Here is a 24,740-nt window from a genome sequence, read left to right as displayed (position 1 = left end):
TGCTTTGATTGTGTGCAAATTAAATGGAACCCAAACACCATTAACCACTGTCAGTGTCAGGTAGTTTGTCACTGAGATGGCAAATTTAATCCATAGCTTGCGCCCATGTGTGACCTCCTTTTCTTGTAAAATGCTTTGGCACCATCTCAAGCGGAGGTTACAGGAGGCATTTAGAGAAATGAAACAATAAACACGGTTCTGCATAACTGCTCCTCTCAAAAAATCTCTATCGCTCTGTAAAAGCCGGGCCTCGTGTCCCAGCCAGACTGCCTGAATGGAGTATATGTAGAAGCATAAGATCTGCTGACATGCACCCACCGGGTCTTGTGGAAATGTGGTATGAATGGAACTTGCACATTCAGGATATCTTGTTCCACTGTGGAATATGTCAACATGAATCCATTTCTCAGCACTCTCGTGACCTGCACAAAAGGTTTTCTCAGCTTCCTTTTTACGTTTGTGAGGAAAAGGAACGTAGATCGAGGATGCGTTATCTCTGCGCTCTTGTTCTGTGATTGATTGCTTCCTGGTTGTCTGTGGCTCTGGGGGGGTGAAAAAAAGAATCATGGCCACTTAGTCATTTTTCAACTTTTATAACTTTTGAACCTTAGGCTCATTGTCAAGAGGGTTATGAAAACTTTGACATGTGTGTCTCTACGAATCTATAAAGAGGACAGGTGGGGATCATGAATTATTTCTTTTTTTAATTCTGCTCCCATTGTTGAGGTGCTTTCAGCTGTGGCTTTTAATTAATATTTAAATACGACTGATTAAGTTTTCATTACGGCAGGGAAAAGCTCTCATAACATGTAAACCAATCTTGAGTTTTCTCATGTTAATTCTGTGGCTGATTTGGTGTTTCTGCTTAGATGTGCAAAGTTTTTGAAAAAAGGGGAAAAAGGAAAAAGTTAACAGTCAGGATTTCCTTTGACAGCTGGGATCCTGATACAGCAATCCTTTCAGTACTGCTCAAACCTCCTGCCTCTTAGAGACTAAAACGATCAATGCAAGACGTTTGCACTCAGTGAACTTGTACTAGCAAATACATTTAGATATTTTTCCCCAGGGCATTAACAAATATTTCTTGTTGTTTGATCTGTTTTTTGTTTTTTTTTTTGTTTTTATTGTTTTGCTTAATTTCTCTTGTCAGTGCTGTGGTTAGGTTGATTAGAATGGAGCTAAGCTTGAAAGTGCATTAATCTTTCGAGTAAGAGCTCCTCTGTGGCATGACTTGATTGAAGCTTATTCATAGTATTTGCACACTAGATACAGTGTAGATACTCTTAGCTGCCTTCATTTCCCCACATCTGTATTCAGTTCTCCGGTTTTCTTTTTTTCTCCTGAAATAACATTGGGTTTCTTGAATGATTCCTTCCCTGTCAGCCTAATGAGGGGCATTAAAATGAAATACATTTTACGCTTTCACTTCCAAGTGGAGCAGAATCTGAAAGGCGTAAAGAAGCAGACATGAGAGAAGCCGCCTTTACATGATGTGCCAATGCAAACAATGGCTTGTGCCAGTGTATATGGCCGAGTGGGAAGGAGCTCCTCAGGGCACCTCGAGGCTTAGTCGTAGTGTTTATGCTGTGGGCTTCGGGTGCCATGGAGGCGCAGTTTGCTTTGCTTTTGTGAAGGGCAGCAAAGCATGGCAAGAAACTGGAGTCTTGACTGGGGAGTTCAGGGCTGTTGGAAAACAAAGTGAGGCAAGCTCTGGTAAAGCTATTAGACAGCTGTGCGCGGAGAGGTGAATTTTTTGTGGAATGTAAGCAGTCTGAGTTTTATAGGAATGCAGAGATTTCAATCTGCATCTCCTCACTGTATCTGTATCTCTTCAATCTCAATCATCTTCTGCATAAAATAAGCAACTTATGTAGACGATTTTAAATAAACAGTTTTTCTTTATTGATGCTGAATCGTACATTTGAAAAGAGACTCTGATTCAAAACCTTCCATGCAATTAGCATGTGTCTTCACTAGACACTTAATTATACTACAATCACCTCTAAGCCACAACATCATTTCTTGCTTGACTGCTAATGAAATCTTGTGAGAGATTGGAATGATTGAGCAACACAACGTGTTCAAGATCATCAGCTATTTAATCAGATCTCTGTTGCTGTCGGCAATGAATGGAATCTGATTGAAACAGCAATTATTATCATTGTAAGCCTTGAAGTCAATTTACCCAGTTCAATGATGTGACTTAGCTCATGGCTCCAAAATGATTGCACTGAGAGATACACATGTATGCTCAAAAGTGCATGCACAAGTAGTTATTTTAGGAACACGTTTGGTTTATGTCAAATGATGGATTATATTATATATATATTTATCTATTTAAAAAAAAAATCTAAGATAATATTGATAGATGGCTCCACAGAATCATTTCTGGAATCTGTGTAGCACCAGGACGTGATTTTGATAGTGTTTGGCAATAAATCAGGAGTCTGTTTGAAGACTGATTGGCCAGCATGGTGCTGTTAGAAAGATGGATGTTTTAGGAAGGTTGGAAACGATATTAGAAATATTTTCTGATATTTGTTGAAGATGTTTAGCCAATCAGTTAAGCCTAAGTTGCTTACACTGTACTGGACAACTTTATACATTCTTAAAATGTGATTCAAAGAAAGGGAAAAAGCTTTGAATATATTTAAGTCTATATAAGATATAGGTTACATATATAAGACATCTTCGCTGTGGGGTCTTGCAGCATGCCACAAACTCATCTTTCCTGACCTGTAATGCATTTAAACCGCAGACTGTGTGACTTGAGACAGGTGGGGGCTCTGCTGCTGCCTCAAATAGATTATTGCACAAACCCCTCCCCACCCGAAAAACCTGGTTCGTTACATCCCGGTGCCTTTGAATAACCCACCACCCTCCTGATATGCAGCTGTGACAAACATGTCTGACCCCAGTTGTCCTGAATGACATCATCAACCGCATATCTGCCCCCAGACCTAATGTGCATCTTTAAGGGAACATATAGTATCATATCTAACCAGTGGGTGGCGATGTCACTCTGAGAGCCCATTGTGGACTGGGTCCAATCATTGCAAAGCCTCTGTCGGGTCTGTTTTATTGTTCTGGTGGCAGTGCTGTGCTCCTGCGGTCATCACGACCGCCATGAGTATTTATACCCGCTGTGGCTTATGTCACATTTACAGTCATGGCTGCTCCGAGTACCACTCTGTTTTCCAGTTGACCTCAAGATTTCACGGTGTCACTAAAAAACGCTGCACATCAATGCACTACAAAGAAACAGATAATGAGATGATATCAGCAGGGCATTCAATGGCCATTCTCCTGATGTGTATTCTTTCTCTTGTTCTTCAAAGCTTTGTCTCACTCGGAGTGTTTACCAGAGCGTGTCACCTCACATGGGTCTATTTTTAGCAGGGGAGAACTGTGCTGTAGTATGTGTCCCTGATGGGTGGAGCTAACGTTAAGAGCTTTGGAGAAATACAGTATCTGGTAATGGAGTGAGCTGAAAGGGGAAATATTGTTACTGGACAAAGGGGGCCTGCTTCTAATAATGGTTACAGCACAAAAGACACCACCTCTATTTATATTTTAACTGAGAGGGAGAGGGCATCTTCAAGCAGACAAGATTATTTTGAAGTGATGTGTTAGTGTAGTTCTTTTTTTTTTTTTTTTGGCGATTTTATTTTAATGCAGACACAAAAAAAAGAGTACAAAAGCATGTGGCTGGTTTTATATAGTAAAGATTTGTTTTGGTTATCAGTGTCGTCTTGTGACCTGTGCCCGACTGCTGATCACAAGTTTCCTCCATTCATATTTCAAAGCTAGAGACTCCACCTGACCTGCATGTCTTTAAAATGTAAGAAGAAACCAGAGGACACCCACACAAACACAAAGAGACCAAAGAAAAACTCTAACCAAGAAGAAGTAAACCTTAGACCTTCTTTCCTTGTACGAGCAGGCCCAAAGTCATTAAATTGTTCTCAGCATGCTGGCACATTTGTAATTTAGATCAGTGCATTTTTGGAAAAAGCCACTGTTGAAATATTTTTTTTGAAACCACTATCATCTTTGCCCACATGTGATGCTATAGGCAGGAGCGTAGCATAAAACTGCATGCAGCACAAATGGATCCTAAACTTCTGGCTCATGCTTTAAAAATTACCTGCCTGCACTGCTTCATTTTTTACATATTTAAACTCGTGCATTCATTCAGTTGTTCGTGGATTAAGGCTAAGCAATCTGTTGGAGCATTTATTTGGCTGTGCATCGTGACCTCCTAGCTAACTGTTCCTCCCTGCATCCATCCTTAATGATAATCTAAGGTAAAGTGGTATGAATATTCTCATGTAAATAAACAAGGAAGTGAATATTTTTGAAAAATGTCCCACTAAAGCTTCGAAGAATAATGAAGCAAGCCTGCTTTTTCACCAGGATTTTGTTTACTCTTGCTACTGGTCAGCCTGTCGCCAGACAATTTTCAGTAAGAGTTCAAAAGAATCTCACAATGTACTTATAGTTAGAGGAAAGGATATGGTAAATTAAAAAGTCATCTCTCCCAAAACCTTCAGTTTTTGTTTGCATCTGGATGCATTACTGCAACAATATGCAAACAGGGAAAAAGAAAAGCCTCACAGACATCACTTGCCACTGATGATCTTTGATCATTCCCATAGGATCCCACAGGCAACACATCTGCTCCAGCTTTGCTGCCAGGATGTGATGAACAGATTCTGCATATCCTTTAATTACTTCTATTTCAGCTCTATTTAAACATCTGCTGCCAGTCCCTCCTTATGCACAGAAATTCTTTGTTCCTGAGAATTTACAGAGGAATGATGTGTTTTTTGTTTTGTTTTTTGTTTTTTTTTTTGCCCCCTATACAAAGTTCTCTGTGTTCACAAAACTATCCCAGGCCACTACATCTCATTTAGTATGCTGTTGTATCAAACTATGACATCAGCCTGTTCTAATTGTTTCCAGACCAGGCGAAGGCTGAGTTTTCATTTTATTTTCCGTTTCTTAGCGCAGGTCTCAGTCGCTCAGCATCCAGCAAAAGCAGATAATGAGTAACGATGCATGATGTCATGTAGACAGAGCACCGTCTGCCAAACTTGTGACCAAGTTTCCAGGAAGATATCACTTTCCCCCCCTGTCGTTTCTTTTGCTTTCTTTTCTTCTGCTCTGCCTTTTTTCATTCTCTTTGCAGTTGGAAAGTCCGTGTTTTTTCTTTGCCTGATACTCGGGTACTACATCTGTGGGAAGCATTTGATAAAGCTGTAGGTATGTTGACCGCTTGGGGCCTGTTGGGACTGGTCCCCTGTTTTCTGTAGTTAGCTTTCTTTTTACTCTGAGACAAGAAAGGGAAGGAAACAAAGGGAGGGTTTGGATTTGGAGGAGAGTGATAGAGTAGGAGCTGAAATGCAGAGAGACCATATGTATTGAGTTGGAGAAATACAGTTTTATGAGCGGAGAGTGGGCCTCTGCTTGGAATTCTCAATGACATCATTTTGGAGTAAAGCGTTGTGCAGCCAGGGCTCGGGAGATGGAGTGGGCCTTCACCAGACGGGACGACTAGACTGGGTTGTAACACTAGAGGAGGAGAGAGACGTGGAGGCAGGCAGACAGGGAACATTACACAGGACAGCTAGGTTTGTGAAAACTTTTACAGCCCAGTTTTACCTGGAATACCTCTAATTAGATCATTTCAGCATAACCCTCCTTGATGCCTAAACTGACGTTACCCCTGTGCCCCATGATGAAACAGTCATAATATACTTGAGGTTGATACGCATCGTGCGCTCGCCTTCAAAATGAGACCACAATATTACTTCATATCGCAGTCAAAAACAAATAAACTCTAGTTAGCGGCTCCCTGTGGTCCACTGTGGGGGGAAGAGAAAACAAAGCATCTGCTGGGGCAAATATCTAAAATCATGCACATATTTCCAAACTAAATGCCTGCATCTGTGTTTGTGTCTTGGGTGAAGTGTGACAAAATGATTCAGTAATGAGGATGTCAGATTTATTACAGGGAGGTCTTAAATTGCTTTTGTTCCCATTTTTGTTTATGGTGTGTTTGCGTGATAGGTGAGTTCTGTAAGTTGAGTCAACTATCTTGCAGCTCCATAAGGCATTAGCAGCTGTAGCCGCCACAGTACGGGTCAAGGTCTCAAACTGAAATAGACCAGTTGGCCGGTTACTGTCTGTCTGCTTGCCTTTCTACACATACTCATTGTAACTGAGTCACACGTTGCAAGTAAGTCTCCCCTGCTGTGATCCATGACACATGTTGAGATACACTTGCTTTTTCTCCTTAAGTAACCCTTTCTTATGCTTTTGTCTCTCATTCTGCATCTTTCATTTGAAGCCTCAGATGAAAACAGTTCGGACAAGGTGATCATTTTAGGGGTTCGGGTCTGTAATTAGAAGAATTCAGGATCCCTCTCTTTTACAGACTGGTGTGGACGCCTCTGTGGATGATTGGTGTCCCTGTAAACTGGCTCCATGTGGGAGTCATTCTCCTCCGTTTCCTGTGCCTGTTGTCATTAGATAGAAAATACCTTTGGCTTGGGGGCAGTTTACTCCAACCCCCTTTTCTCAGAGGGGTGATTAGTCTCTGCCCTGTCTCAACAACACTGTGAAGTCCAGAGACAAGACACCATCACAGTTTGTGTGTTTGGGGCTTGGTGAGGTTTGCGCTGATGGTGCAGTACGAGGGGAATTTCATGCAGTGTGTAACACTATCCATGAAGAAGTGTTTGTTTCAAGGCGAGTGAAAATTGAAGACATAAAGATACACAGCTTCTATTGTGTATCTGTTGTGATTTTCTGCAGCGAAAGACACCGAATCTGTAGCCCTTTTCTTAGTGCACATCTTAACAGTCACTGCTCAGCCCTGAAAGGCTCTATTAATAGAGGCGCTCTCTTTTATTTGCAGTCGCTACCAAGTCAGTCCTTTTCCTTTTGTGTAAAAAGAGCTAACAAAAGATCCTGACATTCAAACACTCCAAACCCTGTTTCCTTCAACCACTCTCTTTTTTTTTTCTCCTCATACTTTATTGTTTACCCATTTCTCTCTGTTCCATCTCACTCCTATTTTTCTACTATACCTATATGCACTTAACTCAGCTGCCACTCTCTTACCCTCCCTCCTGGCTTTTTATTTTTTTTTAGTGCATTGGTTTATCTTTTATTCCCAGCTGTCACTCTCTGTCTCTCCTTTTCATGTCTTTACACTTTGATAGCGTGCCTGAAAAACATGACTTTCTTTTCCACGTCGCCTCCTCTCTGGTCATGTGTGTCCCTTTCTTGCATGATAAGTGTTTCATCTCCATCTCTCTCTCTTCCTGCCCAGCTACAAAGCCTCCACACTTTCACACCCCCTTCCCAGCACCCCGCCCTCTTCCATACCGCTCGGGCCCTGGCAGAAACTCACACTCCCCTGTCTCATAGCCTCCACCCCCCTTATACTCCTACCAGCCCCGCGCACTGACGACAGAGAGGAAGAAAGAGAAAAAGAAAGGGCTCCATTTGACTGTCAAAGATTGCAGACTGCCACTTAGTACTGACCATGCACGCCTACCATCTATAGGAAACTGCTATCACAAGGCAACGAAATGAAAACGTCTGTAAGTGGCAGAGATCTACAAGCTGTAGCAGATGGCAGTTTTGAGTTGTGTCTGTCTTTTAGAGGAGCCTTTTAGGGAGCACTGGGGACTGGTGGGAGATCTGCTAATGTTTGGAGTACATCTTCTTACAAGTGCTGGCCAGCATGTGGTGTTTGCAGTGTAATTCAGAGAAGACCCAGTCACTGCTGGAGCTGGAGCTGAATAGCTGGTAAGAGTAATAGGAGAGTGTACACTGTGCTTGATTTAATGTGTGAGTGTGTGTGTTGTCATTGAATGAGGATACACCTGGCTGCTAACCCTCATAAGCCTGTGTTTAATAAACACTGGAGAGGAAGAGAGCTGCTATGAGTTTGAATCATTCACCGTGTTCCAGGACTCCATTTATGATTTCACACGATCCTCTTATAATGACGGCAGTAATGTAAAGCTTTGCACTTTAAATGACTGACTTTTAAAGTGTTGTCTGCATTTCCAGCTCTGACTCCATTCTAATTAAAAACAGATCATGCCCTCTCTGTGCGTCATTGTATGCCTGTGCTATCATAATATGTTTAGTCTTACTGTACAGAATCCATCTGAGTTGGATTGTTCCCCCTCCGCTCCGTTGAAGGGCATTCCTGTGGTGTGTCGTGGCCCTCCCACTTACTTGGCCACGGCTGTGTGCTCTTTCATAGCTCTGTCTTCAAGGGCAGGTGCTGAGCGTAGTGCTGGAGGACAGCTTAATGATTCATCACTGAAAGATAATGACAGTGGCTCAGTTGTTGTTGTTTTTGTTGTTGCTGAATCTTGACATGAGGGGGGAGGATGGATGATCAGACAGAACCAGGACTGTTAGTTACTGCGTGAGAGTAATATTGACTTTAGATTTCCTTAAGCAACAAGTCATTCAGTGGCATGTACAAACCATCAAATTACTCATCATACTGGCAGTGGCGTATGTTTCAGTTTGCTACTGTATACTTTTTTTTCATTATTGTGTGGACATTAAGTGGCACCTGATGAATGATTGCATACCTGTAATCAGCAAGCTTGATGCAAATAGAGAGGAACTTGAAGATTGTCCTCCACCAAGGCAATACCCAATTCAGCTTAGTTATCAAAAGGCTCTGCCTCAGCTCTCTCCTTGGCAGAGAAATGAAAAGCTGCTTTTCCGGTATTAATAGGAATTTTACTGTTGCTAATTATCCTCAATTGGCTATGGTTGTAGTTTTCAAAACAGGAAAAAGTGCTTTTTCTCGGGTATAGCTATTTAATACCCTTGGTTCTGATAACATTAGATGCCAAATGGCAGTCTGAAATATATAAAGACAGTCAGATCCTAAAACTCTCATTCTGAATGATACAACTTACAGTAGTTGACAGCCACGAGGCTTATGAGACTCCAGTTGACTATATACTGTCTGCTGCAAACTGTCAGGAGCATTACTGTCAGTCTGCTGGCCAGAGCAGCGTTCCAGCTCGTAGCTTTGTCCAACTGTAAATTCCCAACTTGCGTGTGTGTGTGTGTGTGTGTGTGTGTGTGTGTGTGTTTAGAGCAGCTAAAAAAGTAATTCATTAGTCCAATTATTGGTACTGAAATGACATATAGTGTTTTCTGGCAATTCGAGCTTTTAATGCTGGGCTTCATCATTATGCCTCTGTGTGGTCTGCGAGACCTTTTACCTGAAAAGTTTATTCCATCACATCTGTGTGCAGTGAGATCTGGTGTGTGCATCTGTATTTATGAGCTCTCTGAGTTGCTTTCAAAAGAGGGAAAAACATCTGCTTTTGTTGTGCTTGGAGCGCATGCTGTCACTGCATGTGGGGTGTGCGGTGCGGTATGGAAGCGCTGTTTCGTTTTATTAGAAGGGTCACTTCACAGCCTCTGTTCAGATACACACATAAAGAAATATATATTTCTATAAATGGTAAGGTCCTACAAAGAAGCTACAGAAGAAAAGTAACTTTTTTTAATCAGATTTGACCTTCCTCTGTAACTTTACAGGTACTGTAATTTAATATATAACAATGTCTAGATTGTTCCCCAGCAACAATGTTTTCAAACATACATGAGTCTTTTCTCTGCACATGCTAACACTTTAAGAAACTCCCCCATGAGCTTGCTTGGTTTCAATGAAATCTCACTACATTACTTACATGTTTTTAAAGTTGGAAAAATGGCAAAAGTGAGGCCTTGAATGCAATGCTAGTAGAAATATTTTTTCTATGTGTGTATCGCTTTAGTGTTTACAACTGAGTTATGTTTTAGAGTGGTAAACTTCTCTGTGACGTTGCTTGGAAGTTGCGCTAGTTACACACTGCAGCAGTCTCTTCCTTTCTAACTCCAGCCTGTACTTCATTAGCCTTCTGCTATTCCCAGAACTCCTGTAGATGTGACTCCTCTTTTCCGGGATGGAGGAATGTTTCTCCCTCAGGTCCGACTGATGGTACGGGTTGAGGCCTGGGCAGGGGCCTCGGCCTGTTTGTTCAGGATGTGTTTGGAGGAAAGAGAGATTGTCGATTCTCCCCCCACCACCCCTCCAAATCCCTGGATCCTGTGGCTGAAAATCACTGCCAGCCGTGCTGACATGCTTATCCATGCCTACATCAGAGCTCATGGAGGGGGGGCTCCTGGTGGATAAAGAGCCAGACGGAGGGACAGTCGGGGCTAATATTGTGAGATCATATTTCAAGGCTTGTACAGTCACTATCAGGAAGTGGTGTGGCATGACATCACTGCTTCCCCCACCACTCAACATTGGGTTCCACAATGCTCACATATTAAAGTCCAAAACATGTATAAAACATTCATTTCAAAGTCATTTGAAGCCACTTGTGTCCACCGAATAATTAATATCTGACTCTGTAATAGTTCTCCCGCTCTTTTTCCCTTTTCCACCAGCCATTTAAGCTTAAAATATCAGTGCAGATCTTAAAATGATGCACTCTCTTCTTATTCCCAGCTTTTTCCCTCCACCACTGGCAGCTGACCTCGCTCTGTAGAGTTTTCACTGACTGCACAGCAGTACTTATTCTCTCTCTCTTTCTTCCATTTGCTTTCACTCAAACACTCTTTGGATGCTAGGCTGGTAAAAAGCAGAGTAGTTATTAACAAAATGTAGTAAAGAAGCTGGCTCACAGGTCTCACCCGGGGAAAATTATTACAGTTAGAGTTTTAACTTTTGCCTTAATATGTTTTTAAATTAATATAATTATTATTTTTCTTTTTAGATGTGCACTGCTGTAATTATTAACGGTGGCATGCATTTTGTGTTTTCAATGATTTCAATTAAACTCAATTCATTTTACCATCTTATTAGCATAAATTGAAATTTATTTTGGTTCATAAATAATTACAGAAGCAATTAAGCAAAACAATGAAAAGGCAATTATTCCCAACAAATTGGTACAAAAGAAAAAAATATTTAAACTGCATTACATAATGATAGCAATACTTTAGTCATCCTAAGAGCTCTGTCAGGTTACCGTTAGCAGGTAAATACTGAGATTAACATTCTAACATTTTCACATTAACAGTGCTAAGCTTAAATAACATCTACGGGGTCTAATGAAGCAGATAAGACACGCAAAGTTGACCTGATAATGGTGCTAGATGAAAATTAGGAGGATCAGTAAAGTCATTAAACTCACTGTGTGTACAAAATGTCATTCCAAGCAACGCAAAAATTAAAATGAGTTGAGCCACCGACCCAAAAATGGACATTGGTGCTGGTTTGGCTAAAAATGTTTGTAGACTTTGATTACAAACCATCATTTTGGTATTAAAAGAAAAATGAAGCCAAATGAACTAACAAAGTCTATGTCAGAGAAATGTCACATTTGTTAAATGCCCACTCCTCCTGACTAATGTCCAAATCCCTTGTGTCATCATAACGTTAATTCTTCATTTATCTCAAATGAAGAAATAAAAAAACAATGACTGCCACCTGCAAGCACACAGTGACAGCACACACAGTGTAATTTTTAACTCCAGGGATGACAGCTTTGACAGATGGTTGGGAACTTTTATCCCAGCTGTGATTATGCAATGAAGTATGATCTTGAATGTGTTTTGCTAGGTACTAGCGTTGTTCCAGCTATGTAAAGGGCAAGTCTGGCTCTGTTGCTGTGCACTGGTCCATACTAAAACACTATGTGTATTTTCTACCCTGAGGGGAGTTGGTAAGCATTTACTTAGCTTGACGTTTCACTGTCTGACTGTGGGTTTGGCTGACCTTGAATGGCTCACCTCCACTCCCTCATAAGTTTACTGGCCATTTTACTAGATACATCTTGCTAATACTTGTTTGAAGCTCCTTTTGCCTTCAGAAATGCTTTAAATATTTGTGCCACAGATACAGCGAAGTGCTGGAGACACCCTCAGAGATTTTGGTCCTTATTGACGTGTTAACACCACACAGTTGCTGCAGAATTGTGAGCTGCAAAACCATGAAGTGGATCTCCTGTTCCACCACATCTCAAATATGCTCTATTGGTTTAAGATTTAGTGACGATGGAGGCCATTTGAGTACAGTAAACTCATTGTTATGTTTAAGAAACCAGCTTGAGATGATTTGAGCTTTGTGACGTGACACATTAAGCAGCCATCAAAGATGGGTACACTGTGGTCATAAAGGGATGGGCGTGATCAGCCCATTAGTTTGGTAAGCTGTGGTGATTTAACAATGCTCAGTTAAGAAATATCCCCTGTGAAATACCAGTGTGAACCATTGATACAAGAAAGAATGGATCCATGCTTTCATGGTGTTAACACCCCTACCGTCTGAATGACCCTCAAACCAGGCACAATTTTTCCACCCATCTCTTTTCTACTTTTGGTGAGGTCATGCAAATTGTAACCTCAGTCTCCTGACAGGAGAGTTGGCTGACAAGAGTAATACCAGTGTGGTCATCTGGTGCTGTAGCCCATCTGCTTCAAGGTTTGTTGTCTAAGTTGTTCAGAGATGCTCTTCTACGTAACTTGGTTGTAATAAGTAAAAATTTTAGTTACTTTCCCCCTTCTGTCAGCTTGAAGCAGTCTGACCCTTGCTGGATAGTTTTTCCTTTTCAGTTCTCTGTAAATCATAAAGATGGTTGAAAATCCCGGTAGATCAACATTTTATGAAATACTCAGACCAGCCTGTTCGGCACCAACAACCATCCCACGTTCAAAGTCACTTAAATCCCCTTTCTTCCTCATTGTGATACTTAGTTTGAAATTCAAGAGGTTATCTTGGCAGTGTCTGCATGCCTAAACATATTAAGTTGCTTCTACATGATTGGCTGATTAGACATTTTTGAATGGGTGTAGTTATGAAAGTGTTCTATGAGTGTGTTCTTTCCACTTGCATCCAAATGCCATCTTAGTTTGTGGAATTAGGCTGAGTATTTTCGGGATTGTGCTTTTCCTAAAAATTATTAATGATGGTTTGGCAGCCAAGTGCAATCTGTTTTAATATTTCACTCTAAAATCTTTAGTTGAAAAGCAGTAGTGCTTTTTTGGAGGGGGGCATTATTCTCCAAAGCATTTGTGTTGATCTGAAAACTAAGCTGCCTGAAGCCTTTGCAAACATCCATGACTCATATGTTAATCACTAATAATGACTTGCCTTAAGCCTTGCAAGTGTAGTTATTGCAATTTTGAAAACATTTTCAATTTCTGTTGCACTTTCTCTGTTAATCACAAATCTAGGGACATCAAAAGACATGCTGTGGGTTGTAAATCCAGTTCAAATTTCCTAAATGACAAGTATAAACTCAGCTGAGGCAGATATTACATCTGAGCCTCGCTGTCTTTTATTAACCATAAAATCCTCGTGCTGAGCGGGGTTACTCGGAAGTCACAAAAAGAGTTTACACTTATATTACAGTACATTTGCCATCTGAACTCCTGAACCAAATTCAGTTCCACTTTTTCGCTTGTGCTCTTTGCTGTGTTTGACAGGCTGTTGCCGAATGTTGATTTCAGGGAGTCCAATAAAGGAAGTAGATGTGTACGCTGCATGGGTGTGTCAAGTCACAGTTCAAACACATTAGGCTGCCAGTGAACTGTGCATTAATCGTATCAGAGGAGAAGGGAAGAAATGTTAGTTGGTGTGATGATAGTTACAGAGCGGGTCGGCACCTCTGAAAGGCATTTCTGTTTTTTGACTGAGGGATCACTGAAGTTATATTTACTCACTCTTCTCCAAACTGGACTTTGTAACGAGAATTGGAACAGAGTGTCGTCGCTACTGCGAATATGATGTAATTCTCCTGGGCCACTGATTGGCCTCTGAGCTGACATAAACCTGGATTTCCTGGAGGATTCTGTGTACTCTGGACTTCATTTGACAGAAAGAATGGTGGACAAGATATGGAGGAAGAGTTGGCATTTTATTGAAAATAGACGGTCTCTTCGTAAGAGGCAGACCTCTAGTGTGGTAGAATGTAAGAGTGAGTGAGTAATCGCTTGTTTTTTGTTCCTTTCTCAGTATTTGTAAAGGAAGCAATTGCACAAGGACTGTGTTACTGCAAATGTATTTTATTTTAGGAGCGGTTATGTGTCTTTTGTGTCTCCTAAATGTGGTACAGCAAAAACTATGACACACTAGTAATTTCTTCTGCGAAATCTATTAGCATCAGACAGCTTTGAATTTAATTAAGTGTGGTTTATGCAGTATGTCAGGATCGCATGCCCCAGAAAAGGCTATATTCATTCACACCCATGCTATTGTGCAATACCATATTTCTAATACCATACTTAATTGTATATAATGGATATTTAACTTAAGCTACTCTTTGTTAAGGCATTTTGGGATTGAACTAACCTGATAATATTTAAATCCAGTACTGCCTCAGAGATTTTTCTTTCCTTCTACCGTCTCTAATCATCCATCCATCTCTTTCCTATGTTTGTAGTGTGGAAGGGGATGCACGGCCCAGTGATAGTGGCCCTTCCTTGGATGGGGGAGCCAGCTATGGCCAGGGTCCCGTGACCCACGGCTCAGCCATCAGCCCCGACCGATTTGACAGCCCACTTTACAGCCACGGGGTCCAGCCTGGGCCTCAGAGGCCCCGACGACCCAAGCTCCAGCACTCACAGTCCATCCTCCGTAAGCAGGCTGAGGAGGAGGCCATCAAGCGGTCCCGATCGCTCTCTGAGAGCTATGAGCTCTCTGCTGACCTCCAGGATAAACAGGTAAAAGACTGTTTTTGACAGAAATTCAAAGAGTCACATGATATCTGTTTTTAAAAAATCATATATTTTGAATCTTTTCTTGTCAGAAAGCTAGCTGTGTAAAGAACACTTTGTTAGCTTCTAACAGGACATCCACGATGATGACTTTATAGACCATCTGCAGCTAAGAAAACCAATTAAGTAACCCATGAGTCTTACAGTTAATTTACTTGTGTTTTTGTTAGGTGGAGATGCTAGAGCGCAAATATGGTGGACGATTCATAACTCGACATGCAGCTCGAACCATTCAGACGGCGTTCCGCCAGTATCAGATGAACAAGAACTTTGAACGTCTCAGGAGTTCTATGTCAGAGAACCGTATGTCCAGACGCATTGTACTTTCTAACATGAGGATGCAGCTCTCATTTGAGGGCCCCGAAAAAGTCCACAGCTCATACTTTGAGGGGAGGCAGGTGTCCATGACGGAGGACGGCACCCCGCTGTCCATGGTGCAGTCAGAATGCGGAGATATAGAGGTTCACCAGCAGGCCAACATGGCACACCCTCCACCTCAGGGTGACCTTACAGATGCCATCACAGAGCTGGAGGACGCCTTTTCAAGACAAGTCAAGTCTCTGGCTGAGTCGATAGATGATGCTCTGAACTGTCGCAGCCTTCAGGGGGATGAGGGTCCTGACCCAGAGGCTATCGGCTGCTCCGAGAGACAGGGGGATGTGCAGTATCAGGTGAAGTCCCACCATAGGGCAGCTGGACGGATGCGCGATGAAACGATGGCGTCTTATAGCGATGTTACTCTGTTCATCGATGAGGAGGACATGTCCCCTTCTATTGCCTTGTCCAGGTCAGGGGACCAGCCCTCCAGCACAGAATCAGACTTACGGTTGCGGTCAGTTAACTCCTCTCAAGAATACTGGCCTATTGACCCCAAAGATGAGGGTCGTGACACAGACACAAGCTGCCGCAGCACTCCTTCTCTAGAGTGCCAAGAGCAGCGTCTTAGAATGGACCATCTTCCTCTGTTGACCATAGAACCTCCTAGCGATAGCTCCGCAGAGCTCAGCGACCGGTCAGAGCGGAGCACTGTCAAACGGCCACCTGTGTATGAACCTCACGGCCACATTGTAACATCGTCCCAAGCAAGCCCCAAACACATTTCCCACGGGCCCCCACCACGAGCTCCCTCCCGTGACGACGACGCGCCTCTTCGCCACCGCCACAGACAGTTAGAAAGCCACTTGGCTATCAACGGCTCAGCTAACAGACAGAGCAAGTCAGAGTCCGATTTCTCAGATGGGGACAATGACAGCATCAATAGCACATCAAACTCAAATGACACCATTAACTGCAGCTCTGAGTCCTCATCAAGAGACAGCCTGCGAGAGCAGACCCTAAGTAAGCAGACCTACCACAAAGAGACTCGCAATAGCTGGGATTCGCCCATATTCAGCAATGATGTTATCCGGAAGCGACACTACCGCATCGGCCTGAATCTCTTCAACAAGTAGGTACTCTGCTCTGCTGGAGCACATGCTTGACCTGCGTTTATAGTGAAGGCTAAAAACGCATGTTGCTGCCATCACTGATGTTTCTTCTGAACTTCATAAATTTTGATCCTTTTATAGTTTTGTTTTGTTTGTTTTTTAAGTTAAAAAAATCATTAAAAAATTAATTTTATTAGGAATTAATAAAACTATTTTTAAAAGAAAAATGGAATAGAAAAAAATAATAAACCCACTCAACATAATGAAACTCATATTGAAAAGTACAAACTGTAATACCTCTATTTGTGTTTGACAAACAGCAGTTCTATTGTTTGCTTAGTAAAACTGATAAAACTAAATTGCACCATCACTGCTTTAATATTTCCAGAGATATATTTCTTTCTTAATGAAAGCCTTTCACTCATCTGTATTACTTAGATTTTATCTGACGTAACTACATGACAATAAGATGAGAGGTTTGAAGTGTGTGTGTGTTTTGTTTTTAGGCCTGTGTCAAAATTTTGGGTAATAACAGTAATATAGATGGATTTTCTAAGAACAAGATTAAGCAGCAGCATATTCTTCTTCCCAGTTTAAAAATGTGCCAGCATCTGTCCAGGAATTAAAAACAAACCATCTGGGGACATGTTGAATTTTTCAGGAAGCCAGAAAAGGGCATTCAGTATCTTACTGAGAGAGGATTCATCCCTGACACGCCAGTCGGAGTGGCTCACTTCCTGCTGCAGAGAAAGGGGCTAAGCAGGCAGATGATTGGAGAATTTCTTGGCAATCGACAGAAGCAGTTCAACAGAGATGTCTTGGAGTAAGTATCGCCACAGGAATGATCAAAAAAATATTGTTATTACTGACAGCAACATAATCCAAAGCATACTTAGTTTTGTTTTTTTAAAAAGGAGTGTGGAACATATGAAAACAGTTAAGCAATTGCTCAGAGGATTTACTCAACGAAGATCCCACACTCTATGAGAGTGACTTATGGCACCAATATGACAAGAATTCACTGACATATCCTCCATGATAGAATCTGGGCCAAACCATCCCTGTTGAGCTACCAGTGAATGAGGATGAGCACAAAAACTGTGGCAGTCTGTGTTTTGATGTATTTGCCTTTTTTCTCTTCATCCCTCTCCTCACGTACCAGCTGTGTGGTAGACGAAATGGACTTCCAGGGCATGGAGCTCGACGAAGCCCTGAGGAAATTTCAGAACCACATCCGCGTCCAGGGTGAAGCACAGAAGGTGGAGCGGCTCATTGAGGCTTTCAGGTTGGGGTTTTATGCCGTATAAAAAACTGCAATATAAACTTTTTTTTTTTATTTTTGAGAAAGTTTAGTGACCCAATCCTCCTACTGAAAATGGATTTATTTACTATGATCATTAAACCGAGCTGATTCTTAACGACCCCTGTGTATTTCATGTAGTCAAGTGCAGTAAAACATTAGCATTAGTGTTCATAATACTGAAAGCATTTTAATAAACATCATCGGTCTTCCTCACAGCTGTGTCATCTGCATAATTATTGGTTCATAAAGAGAACCCATTTACTTCTGTTTTCTTCAGGCAGTGTTGAAAACATTTCCTCACTCTGACTCGCTTGCATCGAGTTTAGAGTCTGAGTTTTGCTCTTCCTTAACATTACTTAATGCTCCCGTTTTCTATTTTTAGCCAGCGCTACTGCATCTGTAACCCAACAGTAGTGCGGCAGTTTAGGAACCCTGACACCATCTTCATCCTAGCTTTTGCAATCATCCTCCTCAACACCGACATGTACAGCCCCAACGTCAAGCCAGAGAGGAAGATGAAGCTGGAGGACTTTATCAAGAACTTAAGAGGTAACAGAAAACTGTTATTATGAAATACATGTGAAGGCATTATATATAGACCTTAACGGGGCAATAAGTGAAATTCAGCTTCAAAAATAAATTAAACCTTTCACTACAGAGGAGCAGAGTAGGTGACCAACCCTTACAATTTGAATCCTCTTTGCTTTATTAATATCTTCTCTCACTATCCTGACCTTTAAAAAGAAAAAAGAAAAAAAAATCCTTTTACTGTTGTTCTAATCCTTCAGGTGTATGTGTACGTTGACTTTCAGGTGTGGATGATGGAGAGGACATACCCCGGGAGACTCTGGTCGGCATATACGAGAGGATTCGTAAACGAGAGCTCAAAACCAACGAAGACCACGTCTCCCAGGTGCAGAAGGTTGAGAAGCTCATTGTGGGAAAGAAACCAGTAAGTTATGTGTTTTTTAATCTTTCTGTCAAGGTCACAAAAGTGTTAGTTGGATTTCTTATTTTTCATTTTTATTACAAGGCAAGACATCACAGACCAGGACATATCCTTTACCCTCTCCTACGTAGCTTATTTCAGAGAAGGAACGCTAAGATGTAGAAAAGTCTTCAGACACGCACTGGTGATTTCAACACACACAAGGCCTTTGTGAAATGTCGCACACTGCTGCAGTCTGATGAAAAATAGGCACATCCTGCCATTTTAACACAATATAATAGTTGCTATCCTTGAGCAGAGCAAAATCCATTTTTCTTTAACTGACTGGCATAAGTTGCATTGCTTTAATCCGTTGATTAGTTATTAGTCTGTTTATCTCTTTCCATACATACTGGATCAAAGTTATTATCAGATTTTGTTCTCCCATTACTCCATTCCCTTGTAGGCAGCTGGAGACAGCCTTTCTGCAGTATTCTGCAGGCAATACTGTTTCTGCCATGTGTGAAGGTTAAAGGTGTGATTAACTTACCCTCAGGGAGAGGCTTGTCTGGCATGGATGACTTTGTTTTAGTCGGTTTTCAGATGAATGGAGTCTGTTCTGCTCTGCCAGTAATAATTGAATGTATTGAAAAATGATTCCTTGTCACCATTTAGCTGCATAATTAAGGAGGACACGTAGTAAAACAGTTTAACATAAAAGGCATGCTGGAAATCCTCTCTATAATAATCAGGTCCACTAGTGCTGGCACAGGATCTGTATTCATTCCAGTATCGTTATTGATTCTTACAAATCTGAAGACAAAGAAAAATCGACGACTTTTGCACCAAACCAATAAGGTGCATGCATTTTCATAGGCATTATAATGGGAAAACTGTTAACAAGGGCAAATCCTTCTTAAGAAGGGAATATATATAATTATTTTTTTTAAGTTATAAGATGGATTAGTGAAAATAATCTCAATATACTAACTGCACCTAACATCGTCTCTGTCCTCTCTTTTTAGATTGGATCTCTCCACCATGGCCTGGGATGTGTAAGTAGATTATCTGTAAATCAGATGATCATTTATTATTCTTTGTTTCACTTTGCATCTCTGTCTCTTTAGTGATTCCTCAACATCATGCAGTTACTTTTTAAGTCAGCTTTCCAAGACTGGCAACGACTTTTCCCAGAGACATTACACTGGTTGGTGAGAGATGGACAGTTAGTGTTTTTACACTGGTGGCAGAATCAAAAGGCATAAATTTTGGGTGGCGCTAAGCCGCAGCGTTTACAAATTCTGTGCTCAGCAGGGTGTATATCACTGCGGTGTGCTTGTCACATCAATCCTTAAGGAATGAGCTATGCTAAGCTGACTTAGCACTAGTAGTGCATTCATTTGAGTGCCACGTATACTGGCTTTTTATATATGCAAGGCTACCTAAACTTTGAATGAACTCTTTTACAGTTTTCATCATTGCGCACAGTAACCTAGGTATTTAAAACAACAACAACAAAAAACCCAGAAGGTAGCCTGTCACCTGTTACTGTCAAGTTATTGAATACTCTCAAAGAGAACACCTATTGGATCAGTCTGCACAGTGTGCATTTGTACGACTGTTGGATTAATGGCTCATTACTCTTTCTTGGCATTTTTGTGGGACTTGCTACAGGAAAATAAATCACTAAACTTTGAATTCAAAAAGAAAATCCAGCAGCAGCATTCACTGTCGGACAATTTTCCCTGTGTCACGAAAAGGGTGGAGAATCCAAAACATCAGGTGGTTTTGTTATGCTAGCATGACTTCATTTGCATCCTTGCTACTGCCAACAAGAATGTGTGGGGGAGGGTTGGGGAAGACTTGAGCATGGTTGCTTAAAACATGCTCCACAGCTGTGTCACCTGTCAAACTGGTGCAAAAATCCAAAGAAGCTTTCATGTAAGAATCATTTTACAGGAAGAAATGTGAAATTCTAATCCTAAATGTCTTAAACGTGTAATTAAGGTAAGTAAAGTAAAATGTTATTTTATATATCACCTTTTAAGACAAAGATTACAAAGCACTTCACAAAGAAATACCAAGACATTTAAAACAAAACAGACAAAAAGTCTTCGATATATAATTTTTACATATGCCTTTTTCCCCCAAAATAATGACATTTATAACAAACTAAAATGTTTTATTTCTACAGTGGCTTTTGAAAACAGAATTGGTTCACAATATTTTGCAGAATACTACCATAAATTTCCATTATGCCAAATTTATATTAGGAGAAGAAGAGTCACATTATTCATGAAAGGCAGTTCAGTTCAATTTAATACAGGTTTATTTGTATAGCCCCTAAATCACAACAGTTGCCTCAAGATGAACACTAAAGCTTTATGGGTCTATGGGTGTATATTTATGGTAAATGGCCTGTATTTATATAGCGCTTTACTAGTCCCTAAGGACCCCAAAGCGCTTTACATATCCAGTCATCCACCCATTCACACACCCATTCACACACACAGGTGATGGCAAGCTACATTGTAGCCACAGCTGCCCTGGGGCGCACTGACAGAGGCGAGGCTGCCGGACACTGGCGCCACCGGGCCCTCTGACCACCACCAGTAGGCAACGGGTGAAGTGTCTTGCCCAAGGACACAACGATCGAGACTGTCCAAGCTGGGCTCGAACCGGCAACCTTCCGATTACAAGGCGAACTCCTAACTCTTGAGCCACTTGAGCTATTCACGGTCACAGAGACTGTGATTTAACATAGTCACATACCAGTGCGGAAAAAACTCAGTATTTTAAATTTAATATGCATTTAATATTCCTGTTAAATCTTATGTAAGGATCTCTTATGTGTGCCATGTTTACTTAAGAGCATAATTATATGCTCAATAATAAGTGTTCATCTTTTTTATTGTAAAATGTAAAAGGTTTTTTCGGAAAGGATACATCTGTGATTCCTTGCTCTTGGCTCCTTCAGGAGCCTCCTCTCTCCTTGTAAATTGGAGCGCTTTAGGAGTTTGAAGATCTTCCCTAATGGCAGAGGTTAACAATTTCTAGGTCACTGGAGGAAATAGGAAGTGAGGAGGCATAAGTTGGCATAATGAAAAGCGCCCAAGGGAGGAATAAATTAGTCATCTCTTGGCCATACCTTTTTCAAATTTGCAGATGGAGAATAACTTCTGTTCCTTGTTACGCAATGGACTGAGGCCATAATTACCTCTAAAGTGTTGTGCTGTTTTCCTCTGCCTTGTAGGTGTTATCGCTGCCGCACCGTAGACTGGTGTGTTACTGCCGTCTGTTTGAAGTGCCAGATCCAAACAAGCTCCAGAAGCTAGGCCTGCATCAGCGGGAGATCTTCCTGTTCAACGACCTCCTAGTGGTAAATATCGCCCTGTCCTCTCCCTTCTGCCTCCCCTCCCCTGTCCAAACCGTCCTTACAGGGTTATTTTTGTATAATTTCAGGTAACCAAGATTTTCCAAAAAAAGAAGAATTCAGTGACCTACAGCTTCAGACAGTCCTTTTCTCTATATGGGATGCAAGTCATGCTGTTTGAAAATCAGTGTAAGTTGCACTGAGAGTTTCCATTTATTATATTCCGTGCAGCATGCTAGCTGACAGTATTTACATCACACATTTTGACGTTGCACATTAACACAGGCAGCTGGAATGGGAAGTTGAACCAAATGGGCTGCGACGTTGTTTATACTCTCCAAAACTTCAGACAGAATTCACCCGATGGGTTTCGCCTCGGTTTTGATGAATGAACCTTTTGTAAATGACTCTCTCTCTTTCTCTCTCTCCGTTTCCCATTGCCCCAGATTATCCAAATGGAATCAGACTTACATCAGCGATACCAGGTGCAGACATCAAAGTGCTTATCAACTTTAATGCGCCCAACCCCCAGGACCGCAAGAAGTTTACAGATGACCTACGAGAGTCCATTGCTGAGGTCCAGGAAATGGAGAAATACAGAATAGAGTGTGAGCTGACCGTTTCCCCTCCCAACCCACCCACCCCCGTTACTCTGTCTGCTTCAGGCTGTGTAAAGTAGAAACAGAGCATGGGTCTCATTACTCAAATGCAGCAGATTTCAAGAGAGAATGTTTACAAAGTTCACAGGATGGTTACCAGAAGGGGCGGCAGATTATTGGGGACATTAAAGCGGTTTCCATTTTTACATACAAGAGCAGGATGTTAAAAATTAAGCATATCAATACTGCACACCTCATAAATTTCAGGCAGCAAAGGGTGGCTTAATACGTAACAGAAAAAAAATGCATTCCATGGCCAAAGTGAGATGTAAAACCGCTGCCACTTACCTCAGTCTTTCCTTGGCTTTTTTTTTTTTTTTTAATATTACAGCTGAGCTGGAGAAGCAGAAAGGGGTAGTGAGGCCCAGCATGTCGCAGAGCTCTGGCCTGAAGAAGGAAGCAGGCAATGGGAACATGAACCGGGCCAGTCTGGATGATAGCTACGCCATGGGTGAGGGCCTGAAGAGGAGTGCCCTCAGCAGCTCCCTTAGAGATCTCTCTGAAGCAGGTATAGCCAAAACATCTTTGCTTTTACTAGCTGGGAGAAGTACACTCCTTCTGTCATCCACATCTTTATGATGATATCAAGGGGATAAAAATAGCAAAATGTTGTTTCACAGCACCATACCTTCTTCTTCCCTTTAAATCCATAATCTAACACCCCCTCCCTCCCCCCTCCCCCATGACTGGATGGTTTGGTCTGGACGGTGTTTCCTGTCAGTGTTGCGCCTCTTTTGTACTCAGCATACTTTGTTTTAGAGAGACCTCAACTTTCCACAGCTCAAAGACTGAAAACGGACCTGTTTAAGAAGAGGTTTAGCAATGCAGATTTTTTCTTTTCACTGATTGATGAAACCGACAGGCAGGTGTCACCCCTGTTCATTTGGATGATTTATTATGAGCAGTTTTTTTCCCCCATTTGTGTTTTCATCATCACTTTATTTCCTGTTATTTAGCACTTTTGCATTTGTTTAATCCAAAGACATTCCTTACAATCTGTTCCGTTTTAATCAGCAATCATGTCTCATTTCCTCATCTGTATGTTTATAAACAACACCATTCTTAAGCAGCAACGAGATGAAGACTTAGTTTCTGTCTTGGTGTTAAGAATCACGTCATACCCATGAATATCAGTGTTTAACACAGCTGCTGTGTCTCTGAAGCAAGAATACATTTCATTCATTACAGATAACAGCTTTGTGAAGTTATCAGGTGATTAACTTGATAAGAAAATGAAATCCAGTCGGGGGTCTGCCTCACTTGTTGGTAATACGATATGCTTTGTTCTTATGATCACTACCTGAATGGGAAATGATAGATCAGACAGTGAAGGAGTCTGTAGCAGAAGTCCATCTGCCCTCCTGTCTCCTTTGTTTTTTCAGTGCAGGACGTGGCATGTTAGTGGGGTCACTTTGGTTAAGTGTTTTTTATTTTTTGTTTTTTCCTTTCCTGCCATGTGACATTTCATGTGTATTTACTGTGTTCTGCCCATACACATCAGGTATTCTCCTGTTTATGTGTAATTATTGGTCATATATCATTGGCTGAGTGTGCCTAACGATGGCAAAAGTGCTCTGTCCACCTTCAGACCTTTATATGCCTGTACATTCCATGTGCAGCAACCACTGTATTGCTTTTGATGTCTCCTCTGCGACTGTCACCGAGACTGGCTTTCTTGCCGACACTGACCTGGATGAAAATCTGCATCTTGCGACAACATTAAAAATAAGTTGTCGAATTTCTCGGAGGAAAAATAAAAACCGATAAAAAAAAAAAAAAATCTGGGAAAATTCTGGTGAAGCAACAGTCCTGCTTGAGGTTTTTAGAAATAGCGGCTGTGTTTTGGTAAAACTTGACTGTGGACTTTTTTCCTTGTTCTGTCAAGACTCGATGGTCATGGAGTCTGTATTTATTGAGATTTATGATAATACATTCAAACATCTTTAGGTATTGCTTGACTCAGCCTCCGTATTGCGATTTAAGAACAAAATAGCTGAAATTTGAACCTGAGTGAAGATGTGCCTTCCCCATAAAGAAAACCACAGTACCACCTGTCAACCACCACCTTCTCAGACCTGAATGCCCTCCCCCCTACCTGCCCATATTTGGATCTTACTCACAGTCACAATCCACTGCACTGCCCCCTATGGGACTGGTGGGCGGCCTAAACGTGTGTAGTCGATCCAGAAGTGCTGTCGATCTCTAATCTCTGGTATTGCATGTC

The 24,740-nt window shown here is 41.5% G+C and overlaps 1 protein-coding gene across 5 annotated transcripts in view; it reads left to right on the top strand.

The window, feature by feature from the left end:
• LOC308407911 (IQ motif and SEC7 domain-containing protein 1-like) overlaps positions 1-24,740 on the top strand; it is a 93,646-nt gene that overhangs the window by 63,838 nt on the left and 5,068 nt on the right. For 4 of the 5 annotated variants that reach the window (XM_080899866.1, XM_080899870.1, XM_080899867.1 and 1 more), the window contains 11 exons: positions 14,493-14,772; positions 14,997-16,273; positions 16,915-17,076; positions 17,416-17,538; positions 17,939-18,105; positions 18,369-18,508; positions 19,510-19,539; positions 21,738-21,863; positions 21,947-22,046; positions 22,304-22,465; positions 22,848-23,024. In XM_080899866.1, coding sequence (XP_080755992.1) covers positions 14,493-14,772; positions 14,997-16,273; positions 16,915-17,076; positions 17,416-17,538; positions 17,939-18,105; positions 18,369-18,508; positions 19,510-19,539; positions 21,738-21,863; positions 21,947-22,046; positions 22,304-22,465; positions 22,848-23,024 — 2,744 coding nt within the window. Of the gene's footprint in view, positions 1-7,436; positions 7,822-14,492; positions 14,773-14,996; positions 16,274-16,914; positions 17,077-17,415; positions 17,539-17,938; positions 18,106-18,368; positions 18,509-19,509; positions 19,540-21,737; positions 21,864-21,946; positions 22,047-22,303; positions 22,466-22,847; positions 23,025-24,740 lie in introns of those variants that run through there. The other variant, XM_080899868.1, reaches the window with a different exon arrangement.

This window comes from Rhamphochromis sp. 'chilingali' (genome assembly GCF_963969265.1).
Source record: "Rhamphochromis sp. 'chilingali' genome assembly, chromosome: 12".
Taxonomy (NCBI): domain Eukaryota; kingdom Metazoa; phylum Chordata; class Actinopteri; order Cichliformes; family Cichlidae; genus Rhamphochromis; species Rhamphochromis sp. 'chilingali'.
Note: the sequence above shows the minus strand (reverse complement) of the source record. Positions and strands in the feature narration are given on the sequence as shown.